We start from the raw sequence: 15,419 nt of genomic DNA, 5'->3' as shown, positions 1-15,419 counted from the left end.
TTAACAACAAATGAATCCTAGTTCAAAATACAAGCAAACAATTGTTGATGTCTTCGGATTTTTTTTTTTTTTTCCACATATTTCGAAATGTTTGCTTTGGGAGTTTTGGCCTTTAGGCAAACAAGAGTGTGACTGTGCGATATGTTCACAAATTTCAGGGGTCACTGCATAATTCATATGATCAAATCTTAGTCCGACAAAATCTCAAACTCTCAAATCCCTCTCAAATGTATTGGGGACCAGCATGTGATAAGACCGTAGAGTAATTCTCAAGGACAAAACCGACAAAAAAATTATTATCAAAATCACTTTTTTTTAACAAATATTACAGCTAAGGACAAAGCCCAATAATAATTTCGCAATAAGTCCACATTGATTTTTCATTTCGCCATAAGTTTCAAATCGGGATCACGTCATCATATTTTACTTATAATTCTGCCGTAAGTCCTATATAAATTTAAATTTTCCTATTTCTTTTTCATATGAATATTTAAATTTGCATACGAAAATATAAATTTATATAATTTATTTTTATGCAAATTTAAATTTACATATAGTATTTTATATATGAAAATATAAATTTACATAATTTACATGGGACTTATGGCGAAATTAAAATTAAAGTGGACTTAGGACGAAAATATTTGGGAAAATTGGGCTCAATCCAATTACTTGTTTTTTTAATCATTCACAAGGACCAGATAGATAAAAGGTCGAGTATACTCTTGACGCGAAATAAAAAATGGTTCAGATAGATGAAAAGTCAAGTATACCCCGATGCAAAATAATAAATGATACAGCCCAACCGAAACGATCCGGTATATACACTATAAACAATCACTATTCATATTTATTTGGAGTATGAACAATCACTGTTCATACATCAACATGAGATATGGAATAATTATTGTGCATACCTCAACATAATGTATGATTAGTAATAATAACACATATGGAGCATTTAACATTGATTTGCTCATACCTACCTATGTTTGGTGTTTTCCTTTATTAACAATCAATGTTTGTACTTTTAATATAAACTATGAACAATCACTGTTCATATGAATAATCATTAAATTTCGAATATATGAAACATATGGTGTATATAAATCAAATATAGCCGCCATACATCAATATAATATATGATCGGGTAAGAAAACACCTATTAACTGCGTATGAAACTGATAATTATTTATATATATTTTTGATATGGACAATTATTGTTCATAAATCAACACAGTGTATAAGGTATGTTCACCTATTTGGATATGAACAATCATTGTTCATTCATCAACATAAAGTATGAACAATGACCAAAACGATAGAAAATGTAAAATCATAAAGGATATGTTTGGAAGTTTTCCTTTGGAATTGGAATTGAAAATATAGTTCCAACTTCCAAAACTTACAAATTTCAAGTAGTTAAATTTACATATGTAAATTGATTTTTACATACCAATGTCACTATGCAAATTTAAATTTATATAAAAATGTTCAAATCTCAGAATTGATTTTGAGTGAAAAAAAAAAAATCAAATATTGATATTGCTTCTCAAATTTGATTTGCTTGGTTGGAGAATAACAAATTTCAGGAGAAATTGATTGAGAAAAAGAAAAGGATAATTTCGTATTTGAAAAAAACAAAATGAGATAAAGTGAGAAAAGAAGAAGAAAAGAATTAGTAGTGTTAGAGACATTTTTGTCTGTTCCCACTTATAATTTGGGGTTTTGAAAAGGAGAGAGATTACATAAGTTTGTTAGTATAATAGGAGTTTTAATTTTTTGAACAAAATAAATTTGTGGACAAGCAACAGTTTGCTGTCCACAAGACCTCAGCTTCTTAATGGTGGAGTGGCTGCCCGAAAAAACTGTGCCTACTGCCTGAAAAAACTGTTAACCAATAGAATTGTGCTCTTTGTCGACAAGTCTTTCACAAATTCGGACTCTTTTTTGAATAGAGAGATTAAATCCAAAACCTGGATAATATAGACAACATAGAGGGTAAGCCATCCACATCTGTCCTAGTCCTAACTCCAAACCGCGTTTGCTTTTGTTGTCCCAGAGCTTTGAAACCTTGAAGGTGCATTTCGTACGGAATAACACACATTGTGCGGCACATTTTACCAGACCAGTGGGCAGTTTAAGTTCGCATTTAACTGAACTGAGCCATTAAACATTTAATTTGCGAGTGAAGTCAATTAATTGACTTTGACATTCAATCTAATTAACTACTACTAATCCTAGTTGTTATCTGAATAAGCGTTTAGCTTACGTTAAAGAAACAAGTTGAGATGGCAGTGATGGCGTTGAGGACGTAAACTAATGCATTATTTTACTTTGAACAAGATCAAACTGAACTGCTAAATAAAAAAGAGTTAGCTAGTGAACTAAAATAGATTATTATTAGGTGTAATTTGACAAGAACAACATCTTAACGACCTAAACAATCTTTTGACCTGAATTAACATCTATTTAGACAGGGAACTGTGAACACATACTTAATGTGTATGCACGTGTGTAAATTTCTTTATAAAAATAAAATTAAGATAGTATAAAATTGAGTAAATCCGACCTTAACATTGGATTTTTTTAAGTAAATCTTTAACATTGGTTATTACAATATTACCTCACTAGCTGCGTCATTGCCCTATTCGACATTGGCTGTAAACTTTCCCAAAACGTAATTTATGGTTCGAAATTCTTTTAAAGAATCTAACAAAAAAAGTACAATTTTGGAGGGATGTCTTTATGCAAAAAGCCACTTGCCCATTCTTGTGAAGTGGCCCACAATGTAGCCTTCAAGTTAAAATTGACCGGAGAATGTTGACTGTTGACACTGGTCAAGGCTAACAGCCTAACACGACCGATCTCAGGAATTATATACGACAAATCTCATGGATTAAGTGATTAACTATAGGAGTAGGGTTGGAAATGGTACGGGATTCAATCCGAATCTGACTATATCCGAATCAATTTTAACAGATGTGGTTTATAAGTTTGTAACTAGAAACCATCCGATGTCTAAAAATTAATTTATATATTATATTTATATATGAAAATTATTAAAATAGTATATTTTTTAATAGATATAGATATCCAAAATCCAACCCGAATCCGGATAGATTCTAATATAGTAAAGAATTTGAACAGCCTAGCTTGAACTGAATTTAAGACATATTTACTCAAGGCCCAAAATATCGATATTGATGAATATATTGGTGTACCAAAAAACCGATATATATCGGATATATCATTTTTTTGTGACCAGTCCAAACTATTTAAAATATCAAAAATAACGAAAATATAATATCAAAAATATCAAAAATATATTAGAAATATCGGATTTATATTAAAAAATGGTTAAAAAATCAACCAATATATATCGTAAATACCATATATATCAATTATATCAGTGATATAAAATTTTATATAAAAAATTCCGATATATATCGGAAAAAAAGGTTTTATATTTGGTAGATATATATCGAAAATATCAATATCAGTATACAAAAATACCAATATATATCGACAATATATCAAATATATCGGCGATATTTTGATCCATGTGTTTACCAACCTAAAATTCTTTAATGGAAAAAAATAATAAAATTGAGTGGACGTATTTCAGGGAAAGAAATCATGAAATGTTAACCACAATTTTCTCGAAGAATGATTTGACTGGAGTCATTCATACATTGTATAAGAGCATTAAAAACTTCCCGACAGTGAAAGACTCAATCCATCCACGGAACCTAATGAATCACAATCAAGCTAGTTGCGGTCAAGAGCAAAGTCTTTTTGTCTCACTTCCATTCTTCTATGCGGTAGAACGTGATAAGCCATGAGCCAACATCACAACAACTGTTAACACTTTATAAGGTTGTGTTATTAGATTTATTTTGACTTCCGTTTTAATAATAATAAGTACGATATAATTACAATTTCAGAAAGACAACCACGTGCACGCCATATGCACTACTCCGAGTAAAAAAGTGCATCTTCTGTGTAAATGTCTCTTTTCACCTATTATTTTTACACTCGTAATATACATGAACATCTTCTATTCATTTTCGTAAACTAAACATATCTATGAAAATAAAATGAATTTACAGGTTCTCTTAATACCATAAATAATAGTGTCGTAATTCTTGTACCCTCATCTGCTCATCATACCTCTAATACTTACAGAGTTACAGCCTTACAGGCTAACTGTGACGCATGTATTGTAACCTCCCAGATTATGGTTGGGACGCAGCGATATAAGAATTCAGTCACTATCTGTATTTGTACACCTGATGAACCAACCGTTACAAAAATCAAAACAAAATAGCAAAGCCTGATTCCCATATCTATTTTTCAAGTCAGCTACACTACTGCAACAAGCCAAAAAGTATCTACAACAACTAGACATATGATGGTTCTCATACCACAGCTTCTGCGAACATATACCTACAGATTCAAATACCAATTCATTTTAACGTGAAAGATTAATATGCAGTGGCCAACATATTACTACATTTTCAATTTGAAATTGTTTACTGAGTAATAGTGTAATACATATATATCTTGCTGCATACAGATTTCGTTGCAGTGGCCAGAATGACGATTTTGTGAAAAAGTCCTATGGCCATCTGCTACTTCCAATCTCCTAAGGCATACTTCAACATTTTTAGAACCCAGTCAAGGGTGGGTTCTGAAATTTAGCATTGATTTTCAGTTTGGGCTAATGATAGATATTCTACTTCCGGAACATATAAGTCAAACCTATGCAATAGACAGTGCGCCTAGGGGGTGTCTGGTCTCGCCTACGCTTGTCCTCAGCGTGTTCTTTAAATTGAACAGATATACATTCGTAAAGTAGATAGTTAGAGTTTATGGTTCAATAGCATTTATTCCTTTATTTCTTTCAAAGACTTCGACAGTAAGAGATGTCAATAGAATAAAAGATTATGGGCTCATGAAACTTTTGTTACAGTCAGAGCCTGCTCTTTTTGCAATATTAATTATTATATAACATATTCATACTAATATTGCTTACAATTTCATAAACTACTTGGCATCACTTCTTTCTTTGAACATCCTAACTTGAGAGTTTCTAGCGTTGGAAGCTTTTGTGACTTATATCTTAAAAACGGCTCGAAATTTAATAGATTTTTAGCAAGGATGATATTGACATCATAGAGACACAGACCATCAGTAAAAAACAGACTGGAACTCCGAAAAACTAAGTTACACTGACACGGATACGCAGTGTCTGACACGGCAAAATATCAAAAGTTGAGGTATATTACATACAATATGTGTCCGACACCGATGCGTGGATACGTATCCAACACGGATTATTTTTGAAATATGGCGTGTCCATGTAACATAGCCGAAAAACAATGGGTGGTTTATCAGCCATGGGAATCAGACCCTCGTATTTAGCAAAAAAGGTAAATTTTATGAATTAAAGAACACAAAAGCACGCTACACAGTTCTAAAGAGAGAGAAAGTTCATTGTTTATATTGTACGGGGAAAAGTGATAATTAATGATGAGATCATGTGAGCTTGCATTAGCTCTAATGGGGACTTATAAGTGGCAATTTTTATATTAGGGGTATTACAGTCTTTTTACCAAAAATTAGAAAAATATAGAAAAAACAAGTGATTTTAGGGTTTATGCTGTAAACCCTAGCACACCAGCTAGGGTGTGCATTGAGGGAGATGAATCTGATAGTCCAACACCAACAAGTGAGGAAGAGGACATGGAGTTTGCTAAATCTCTGCTCCTTAAAAAGTATGGTGCTGGTTCGCTGGAGAGGTTCAGGAGGAAACTTGAACTTGAAAATGTTGGCTCTGATGAGAGTGGTTCAATTAATCAAGTAGGCCGCAAGATCAAGGAAGAGGCACTGGATTATGTCTTGAGTCTTTATGAAGAACCTGATAGTGAGAAGAAGGTATCGGATTCTATAGAAGTGAAGGAAAGAGTACAAGATGACGTACAGGCTATGCTTAAACAAAGATACTTTCCTGAAGCAAAGGGAATAATGACTGCTGAAGTTATCAAGATAGACGAGAAGACGAGGGAACCAGCAAACCTACCATCAGCCATGAAGCCTAACGAAAAAGGTATGAAAGGCTAGGTTCATCCTTTGAATATCGGGTTGTGCAAAATCGAGGTGGCAGTGATATCGTCTTGCATGAAGGATTAGGGCAACCTGTCCTGGCTCTGTGGAAACACAGCAGAAAAAAGGATTCCTTTTCATGAATCCGAGAAGGAAACCAATATGGAAAGCATAAAAGGAGACACTGCTGCTGCTGCTGTCAAGAATAAAGATCAGCCAAGTTCGTGGGTTGAGAGCACGAGCACCAAAAGTTCATGGGCTGAAGTGATTGGAAAAACAGTAGCTGGAAGAGAAGAGCTGAGTTATGTACCACCAACTATAGTGAACGGTAAGCCAATTATACATGTAAAAAGCTCGCAATTCACAGCTTATAACAAAAAGTTCGAAAACTTGGTGATTGGTTCTTTCGTGGGGAGGAGACTAAATTATAAGTATGTTAAGGAGGTTGTCAGTAGAACATGGGGGCTCAAGAACTTCACAATGAAACCGTATGGGGACACCATGTTTACTTTTCAGTTTGCGACAGAAGACGATCGTAAAGCAGTACTTGACATTGGATCGTTTCATATTGCAAGCAATTTGTTTGTGATACGACCTTGGAAACTCTTTGTAGAGGCGGAAACAAGAGATTTAAAAACGATACCGATCTGGGTTGTAGTGAAAGGACTACTAATGGAGATGTGGAATAAGGATGGTTTCAGTCAGGTGGGGAGTGCTATAGGAATACCGATGTTTACAGATCGACTAACGGAGAATATGTCGAGAACAGCATATGCAAGAATGTGCATAGAGATAGATGCAACGTGCCCTTATCCAGCAGATATCCCAGTTGTGTTAGATCAGAGAAGAGCATACAAGGTGACCTTCGAGTACAATTGGAAACCACCATGCTGTAGTACTTGCAAGGTATTTGGGCATACTAAACTAAGCTGCCACAAAACCAAAAGTGGCAACGAAGACAGTATGGATTAAAAAAGAGAGCACAGGAGCAACTACAAGCAAAGCCTCTGAGGGAGAGGATGAACAGGAAAAACCGCCAGAAGAAGGTATGATGGCTGCTTTAGAAGTGCACGAAGTGCAATCAGACAATGAGGACAAAGGATGGCAAACTCCAAATAGAAAACACGGCTGTAAAGCTAGACACAGGAGTGAAGCAAGAGCGTCACATGCAGAAGAGGAAGATAAGAACAGATATAGCAAGAGTACTGGAAGCGGTAGTGCTGCAGACGAAACAAAGACACCTGAGCAAACAAATGAAGAGGCAGAGAGTGATAAATGGAGTTTGCTACTGCTGCAGCATGGCGATAACAGATACAAGCATTTATTCATCAGTAATGAAGAGTCTGAAGGGAGTATGGAAGCAACCAAAGACGGCATGACACCAAGGAAAGATGGATACAGAGAAACAGTTTCAAGGAATGCAAAGGTTTGTAGCAGTAGCGAAGAAGGGACAAAATCAAGTTAAAGATAGCACTGAACAAAAGGATGATAAGATCAGGTTGAGCAATAAGGAAGAAGGGATTCACCCTCAACGAGGTAAATGACAACCTTGCCTGCTGGATTTTGAGGGGCTGTAACAACGCTATGTTACTACAAAAGTTAGGATTAAACAAGGGAATGGCAGCTACTTGGCAAGGAGAGTTATCGTGGCTGGAGGTTGTTACCAGAGGGAAAGGATACCAACAAGATGCAACATGACTGCTGTGGAACGGGGTAAACTTCAGGAGCGGGAAAATGCGGAATGAAAGCATATTTCAACTTATATTTCACAATGGTGCAGCTCATTATGCCCCTAAGGCACGGCAACAAAGATCAACGCGCAAACTGATTCCAGGACTGTGGTTTATCAACAAAAGGAAATCAAATAAACTAGCTGATGCTTTAGACAGTAATATTTACACAGCTAGTTACATAGAGTTACTTCCCAGTTCTTTTATGAGAGAGTGAGAATATAACAACTATGATTTATTTTATTTTTATTATTAATAAAAGGGGTAGGGGACCTCTATAAAAACCTCGCTTACCGACCAAAAAAAAAGGAGGGGAAGTGATAAGTGTGTTGCATACCTTAATAATCCTATCAGCAAATCCAACAAAAAGCTTTCCATCCCAGTATAATAAAGCTGTTATAACAGAAGTACAAGCAATAGACCCAATTGATCTAGTGTCTGTATGAAGCTCATCTCCTGATATCTCCTATTTAGCAAACAAATCCAGTATAGGATATTGTTAGATGAAAGAGATGGACAGTCATTGAGAAGATTAATTGATGAATGTTTCTATGGTAACATCACCAATGAACCAAGTAAAAATAACAATATGTAATATTAAGTTATGTACTTATATGCATGTTGCATTTCTAGATGAATATGGCTAACTACTAAACAACAGGATCAAATCTACTTACTCTAGTTCCAACTTCCAAAAACTAACAACTAAAGTAGTGTACTGAACTCGGTGCAAATTTTAAAATTCAAGATGAAACAAACCTTTACATCCACTGTCTTATTCCGACCTCCCAGAAAAAGCAATTTCTCCTTAATGTCAAGGGCAAATATAGCACCACTCTGAGTTTCTATGGAGCTTGAGAACACGTCATTCTTCCATAACTGAAAAAAATCAAAATAAAAAACAGAAGTATCACAAGAAATCAAAATTTTGTACACTACTCAAACTAGTCAGTAATCTTACATCTTTATAATAAATGTTCTTCTCTTGGAACAAGGAAGGTGTGAGTGCCCAATTGAGCTACCCATTCAACTATCAATAGCCGTCCTTAAGCTTGCTCTAGCTTAGGGTTCATCTATTGTAGCACAGAATTGCAATGTGATACACGTACAGTATATGCTGGAAGGATATAAGGTATCACATACCTTTACACATCCATTCTCATGAGCTGCAGCAAGCATGTCATGGTCCACGGAGATAGCTAATACAGAGGCCACATTTCCAGGTATGTCCTCCCCCAGTACTGCCAGAGGATTATGATTACTAAGTGACCATAAGCGGATGGTTCCATCCCAACTCCCACTGTATAGAACCCCATCACACACTGCCAGAGAAGATACTACTGACTTATGACCATTCATAGTGCACGTAAGAGTGTAATCCTGGCAAAAGAGAGTACACAGTGAGTAACAGGTTAATAGTAATTTATCCAGTATAATAATAAGTAAGAACAAGGTGAGTACAATTGCCATTACCCGCAGTGACCATTCCTTAATTGACTTATCGCCACTCCCTGTATAGAGATGTTCAGTTCCAGAGACAGCCAATGCATGAATCCCACTATAGCGCCAATCTTTTTGCTCATACCACTTCTTTAGTGGCTCCTGTCCAAGAACTACGCCAATACTCCATACACATATGCCACCTCCACTATCACCGCTTATGCACAAAGGTTCGGTGGCATTCACAAAGACCACACTCATGACTCTATCCTCATGGCCTACGTAGGATTGCACATGAGAAAAGTTCTGCAATGATAGAAATGGAGAATGGTAAGTACAGTGTGAGGCACAACAAATAGATTAAACTCTATATTACATGGACATGCCATATTTCAAAAATAATATGTGTCGGATACGTATCCACGTGTCCATGGACACATATTCTGTGTGATATACCTTAGTTTTTGATATTTCGCCGTGTCACACTCCGTATCCGTGTCGGATACGGACACACGTGTCCGTGTCAATGTAACCTAGATTAAACTACTAAGATTGATTTATAAGGGAAATCTACAAAGGAGGATAAACATTCTCTCATCTTAGTTCAATCATATTATTCCCTAATTTTTGTACTACTGTCAGTAGTGTGTATCCTAGGAGGAATCTTCATGAAAAGAAACTTTTAAGTGTATCAAGCATCAGGAGCTCTCACTGAAGAATTTGTTCATATCTCTAGTAAAAAATATGAGTTTTCAGTAATCCAAAAAAACTTTGAGACTGGCACAAAAAGAATGCCCCTAAAAACAGTTATAACAGGAGAATAATAATAAATGTATACCTGCAGGGACCACACATGGACAGTCTTATCGAAGGAGGAACCAAATATAAAGCCCCCTACAAAAAGGTAGGACATATAAAAAATGTAATTGTGCATAATAGGAATACGCAAAACATAACTGCCAAAAGAAACCCAAGATTGATGGTTAATAACTCAATTTTTTTTTCCTTAACTTTGTTGAGATATGAAAATCAAGACCACTGCCAATAGGGTAAACAAGATCTGCAGGCGCAGCGAAGAAATCCAAAAAAGATTCTAAACAGAAACACTTTTTCTTGTTTTGGAAGGTATAACACCAATTTTTTTGTCATAGGTAGATAATTGGAATACCACAATATATATGTTATAATGGAATTGACAAGAATCCTTACCTCCAACAGCTAATCCAGTGATGCAATCTAGGTGGCCCTGTAGATCGACAGATTCAAACTTTCCTAGACGCAGGCCCTCAACAAGACCTGTTTCTATTTTCCCAACCCCGGTTTGCTGTTCTGCTCCATTAATGCCCTGCAAGTCAAATTCATCCTGTCTTCGGGACTCCATGTCACTTTCTTTGGGCGTATCACACAAATTTCCAAGCGTTAAGCAATGAATCATATCTTCTATGGAACCTAATGAATGGACACTGTTCAATATATCGATATGCGGTTTTACAAGCAATTCTCTAATGCATTTCCATACATCAGTAACTTTGGGCCGACATCCTGGATCGAATTCCAAACATTTGGAGAGAATTTGACGTAACGATACCAACTCTGAACCCAACGATACCTCCAACGTTGAACATACTCTCTCTACCCAACCCTTGTACAGTTCCATAAATTCAATAAATTTTTCTTCATGTATTTCTGAAATAAGGTGATACAAAGTTTTGCATAACTCTTCACTTACTGATCCCCCCACAATAAATGAGACCAAGTTACATGCCAAAGACCAGACATCCGAGGAGTACCCAACAACACATTCTAAGCTACTTAAGTCTTGTATAACCCCCTCAACATGCAATAACTTAATAATGATCTCTGGGCTCACGAATGCTCGAAGTTCCAATAAATCATGAAAGATAGTTTCTGTTTTTGAGTCATTACTTCTTTGAGAGCCGCAAATCGCAAACTCCGCAATACACTTGCGAACCCTTCTTCCCAGTACCAAAACCTCATTGGGGTTGACAAAGCCACGACCAAAACAATCAAAACTAAAGCAAGACATAGCTAAACTCCCACACACCAATCCATCAGAATGTAAACTAGCCAATGCTTCACACAACTCCATACCCACCATTGCAAAACTAGGCATTGCCCACTTCATCTCCCCATTCTCCTCCACATCCCCATTTCCCAACTCATCCAACTTCTTCCCCAAATCACCATCAATCCTCTCACACACTAAAAAAACACACCCATCTTCTGAACTCATCCACAATCCATAAACCTTACAAACCCGAACACGCAACGACAAAACTCTTAATACCAAACACAATTCATCTCTCTCCCCGTCATTCATTTCATTCAAAAACTGCATAACTCTAACAATATAACTATAACTAATCACAGAATCATTCATAACAGAAGTACCAATACACAAAAGACTCACCATTTCACCTTCTCTATAACCAACTCGACCTTTGGCCTCATCACACTTGACAATCTTTCCATAACCCAACGAAAACAAATCATTCCCAGTCGTCTCGACCGATACCAAACCCATGGGCAGAACCCAGTCTTTCCAATTAGTAAAAAGTGTTGAGACCAAAAAGAAGGTAGAAAAAAAGCATGTTGAGAAACAAGGGTGGTACTGGATTCTTGTTTTGGAGATTTTAAGGAAGTGGGATTTTGTTGGGAAATGAAACTAAGAAGATCAATGTTTTTAGGAAGTGAACAGGGACCACCTTGGTCGTTAAAGTAGTTAACAAGTTGGTTACAAGAAGGACAACGGATTGTGTTTTGAAAACGTTGGGGCAATTGTGGAAGACATGTTTCACATGTGGAATGACCACATGATAGAACTCTTGGGATTGTATCTGTATTGTTGAATTCTTGTAAACACACTGGACATTCTGGTAGTATTAGCTCCATCCTAATTTCTCACTTCTTGAGACTTTGTTCGTTTGACATTTTAGAAATGAGTGCTCTTTTTATAGACTTGGTTTTTGCCATTTTGGACTCATGTAGAAACCCAATTTTGACACTTGACAGTTTCGCATTCGCCTATGCGCGGATCCTACAAAGGAGCTCCGTGTCACGAAATTTATTCTGAAATCTGAACCCATGACATGAACGGTGAACTAAGATTAAATTGAGTAGTTGTAGTTCTAAAAGGGCATCCCCATCTACACCAGTATTTAGTAATTGAGAACTGATTATTACAGTATATACTAGTGGCTAGTACAGTAGAACTAGATTGTTTCTCCATTTCTCTCCTCCGTTTTGGCAACCCTGGCACCATAGGCGCACGCCTATAAATAACACAAACCCCATTGTTGCTGCTATAGGTACCGAAGACATACCAAACAGATGGTACAATACAATGCAACGAGTGCGACTATAATACGAAACTTGTTAAGGTCATGAAGAACCACGCAAAATCATCGCACAAGGATTCCCGTATCATTGTGAGAATTTTTGGCATAGATGGATATAACTAATAAAATATACGCTTATGGTCACTTAGTAATCTGATTTCATCCGATATACTCTAGAAATATACGCTTCATGGAAATCATCGGTGAAGTATATAGAGTTCAGTTTGCATTTCGTAAACTCTGATGCTGAAAGAGACAATGATGTATTATCACCAAGAAGTAGTATACGTCCACCTAAGCTCTTCACCTCAACCCATTCAAGTTTGAGTTGTATCCAGCTTAAAGAGTTCAAATCTGCAAGTGTACAAATATCCGCCTGTGCCAGCCCTTCGCCTTGAAACTTGCAACAAGTCCCCAGATGATACCACGAGATACTTGAAATCACATCTAAGTGAACCATCCGTGGGTTCTTGTTTAAGAACAAGTCATGATAATATTACTTACAAATGGCAGAACACATGAAAACCAGATTTACAATTTAAGGATAGCAGCTGACGGAAGAATTAGCTGTGAAACTCACTAGACAAAGACAGAAGACATCACACAACAGTAAATTAAACTTTACATACGCAAATAAGCAACAAAACAAGAGCAACATGTTCTTAGCAAGAATATTAGTTGTCTCAACCAACTCAGCCACAGAGCAACTGTTTTACAGTGTGGGCTCAATCCAGATAGGGGGAGGAATTATCATTTCCGACTTAACTGCATAATGTTGTTGAATGCTCCCATCTTCCAAATTGAAGACTCCAATGTCCTTCGGTCCTTTTCCATACGAATCCCTCTCATACACTCTAGGAGCATATGCATCGTGGTAATCATCGGTGAAGTATATAGAGTTCAGTTTGCATTCGGGAAAATCTGAAGCTGAAAGAGATATTGAGGTATTATCACCAAGAAATAATACATGTCCACCTATACTCTTAGCCTCAACCCACTCAGCTTGAGTTGTATCCAGCTTAAAGACTTCATCAAACCTGTAAGTGTGGTGAGATTCGTCTGTCTCTTCCCTCCGCCTCGAAATTTGCATCCCCAGATGATACTACGAGATACTTGCTTTCACAAGTTAGACGACGACACCTTTTGTTTTGGCAAGATTACTGACACCTTGGGGAAAGGATGATTCACATCAAAGACAAAAACTCCTCCAAAATGCGTCACAACATAAAATTGATCCTTGAAATATATCATATCCATAGCCAACGTGTATTTGATATCCAGAGAAGTCCACGATTTGTCACCAGACCTCCAGAAGGCTAATAATCTACATCCACCATGGATAGCCATAACTGCATAATTCGGATCCAAAGTGGGATCTGCGGACAAGACTGTTAGAATAGTTGTATCAACCCAGTAACTAAAGTAGAACAGAAGGAACAGTAGACAAGGACAGAAAGACAGAATTAATAGGTAATAACCAAGGCGCGGATTAGGCTGTCCTTAAAGAAAGATTTCGCCCCTTCTAATGGTGCAGAAAGGCAACAGTGGCGTCTTCCTCACAGGATTCAATGGTTAACAGCAACTTGACTTTTGCACTAGAACAGAGAAGAAGAATAGGATAGGTTATAGTTTCTGTTTCTCTGAGATGAGTTTCTGATCTGTTAAAGTCTATCCCCTCTATAGACTCATAGTCCTATTTATAGAGGTTAGGTCGGTCTCCTAAACAGATAAGGAAGAGAAACCAACTCCTAATAGAACACCAAAACTTTGCCGCCAAGAAAAAGCAAAACAAGTTTAGGCAATTGGTCAAACCACTACCCACAACAGTAAGCCCAAGCCCAAGCCTGAACCCAACCTGATGTGGTGGATAACCAATGTGGGACTATCTATTATGCACTAAAGTGGAGAGAACACGATTTGTTCATCTCCTCCACTTTGCACACACACATTAGTATTTAGAAATACACAAGAGATTCTAACAATCCCCCACTATTTCAAAATACTAATAGTTCTCCACTATTTTAGAATAGGATATTACAAAAGAAAAGGGTTAACTAAATGCCAGAGAGAATCGAAAAAACAATGCATAAGATACTGGTGCTTTACGGGCTTGAACCAGTCATAGGATAACATATCTTATAATACGTGAAAGTGGTGGATTAAAAAATCTTTGAACCGACATTCCCTTGTAGTAAAATAGATCACATGCACCCACATTGCTCTTTCATTATATGTCTGTTCTGCGGTGTTGCGCTTTTTGGCCTTTGCGCTGCCTGTGTTCCATGAATGCTCTAGAGTATTGCCCATATACTCATAAGAACCGACCTAGTTCTACATTCACGTAGGTGGATATCCATCAAGTGTACATTGCAGTTAAAATACACTATCTCATTATAAAATGGATTATGGATTCCAATAAGAGTAAAATAACTCCTCCTTACTCATTGCAATTCTAGTTATACAAAGTATACTATAGTACCATTTCGCCATAGGGTGGGACGTCTCATAAATAAATAAGACGATAGTACTGCAGAACAACGAAGTGACTTGTTTTTCTCTTTGAACCTACTTCATGGGATCTCCAATCACATAGGTAGGGTTGTCGTCAGTGTCGCCCTATATATGGGCATAAGTCCCATCCCCCTCGACGTATAACAACTTGCCTCCAAAGAAGTGGTGCGGTCAGACATGTGGCCAAACTAAGTCCAACCTAACATAATCTCTAGCAGCTACTTGATTAAGTTATATCTCAAACTTACATGTATTCTTTTCCTATTACACA

At 36.7% G+C, this 15,419-nt stretch overlaps 2 protein-coding genes across 4 annotated transcripts; both read right to left on the bottom strand.

The window, feature by feature from the left end:
* Positions 1-3,999: 3,999 nt before the first annotated feature.
* Positions 4,000-12,554, bottom strand: LOC147502825 (zinc ion binding protein). 3 transcript variants are annotated; one of them, XM_086607675.1, is made up of 7 exons: positions 10,488-12,554; positions 10,117-10,172; positions 9,312-9,584; positions 8,982-9,218; positions 8,598-8,717; positions 8,176-8,304; positions 4,000-4,292 (listed from the first exon to the last, which is right to left on the bottom strand). In XM_086607675.1, exons 1-7 carry the CDS (start codon positions 11,821-11,823, stop codon positions 4,275-4,277), a joined length of 2,169 nt encoding a protein of 722 aa, XP_086463801.1. In that variant the 5' UTR covers positions 11,824-12,554; the 3' UTR covers positions 4,000-4,274. The 3 variants fall into 3 exon arrangements, with proteins under 3 accessions (XP_086463801.1, XP_086463802.1, XP_086463800.1); XM_086607674.1 differs by lacking the exon at positions 4,000-4,292 and adding an exon at positions 4,306-4,449; XM_086607676.1 differs by lacking the exon at positions 8,176-8,304.
* A 795-nt stretch (positions 12,555-13,349) lies between these two features.
* On the bottom strand, positions 13,350-13,727 carry LOC147502824 (putative F-box protein At3g25750). Its single transcript, XM_086604624.1, has one exon. The coding sequence runs from the start codon at positions 13,725-13,727 to the stop codon at positions 13,350-13,352; it is 378 nt and encodes a 125-aa protein (XP_086460750.1).
* Between the last annotated feature and the right edge of the window lie 1,692 nt (positions 13,728-15,419).

This window comes from Coptis chinensis, chromosome 4 (assembly GCF_015680905.1).
Source record: "Coptis chinensis isolate HL-2020 chromosome 4, ASM1568090v1, whole genome shotgun sequence".
In the NCBI taxonomy this organism is placed as follows: domain Eukaryota; kingdom Viridiplantae; phylum Streptophyta; class Magnoliopsida; order Ranunculales; family Ranunculaceae; genus Coptis; species Coptis chinensis.
This window is presented reverse-complemented; position numbering and strand designations above follow the sequence as displayed.

Bases quoted from the DNA above. Each gene is read 5' to 3' on its own strand.
- LOC147502825 (XM_086607674.1), bottom strand. From the start codon at position 11,823: ATGGGTTTGGTATCGGTCGAGACGACTGGGAATGATTTGTTTTCGTTG. The intron at 10,173-10,487 runs GTAAGGATTCTT...ACCTTTTTGTAG, and splicing joins CACTGGATTAGCTGTTGGAG to GGGGCTTTATATTTGGTTCC. The intron at 9,219-9,311 runs GTAATGGCAATT...CTCTTTTGCCAG, and splicing joins TTAAGGAATGGTCACTGCGG to GATTACACTCTTACGTGCAC.
- LOC147502824 (XM_086604624.1), bottom strand. From the start codon at position 13,727: ATGCAAATTTCGAGGCGGAGGGAAGAGACAGACGAATCTCACCACACT.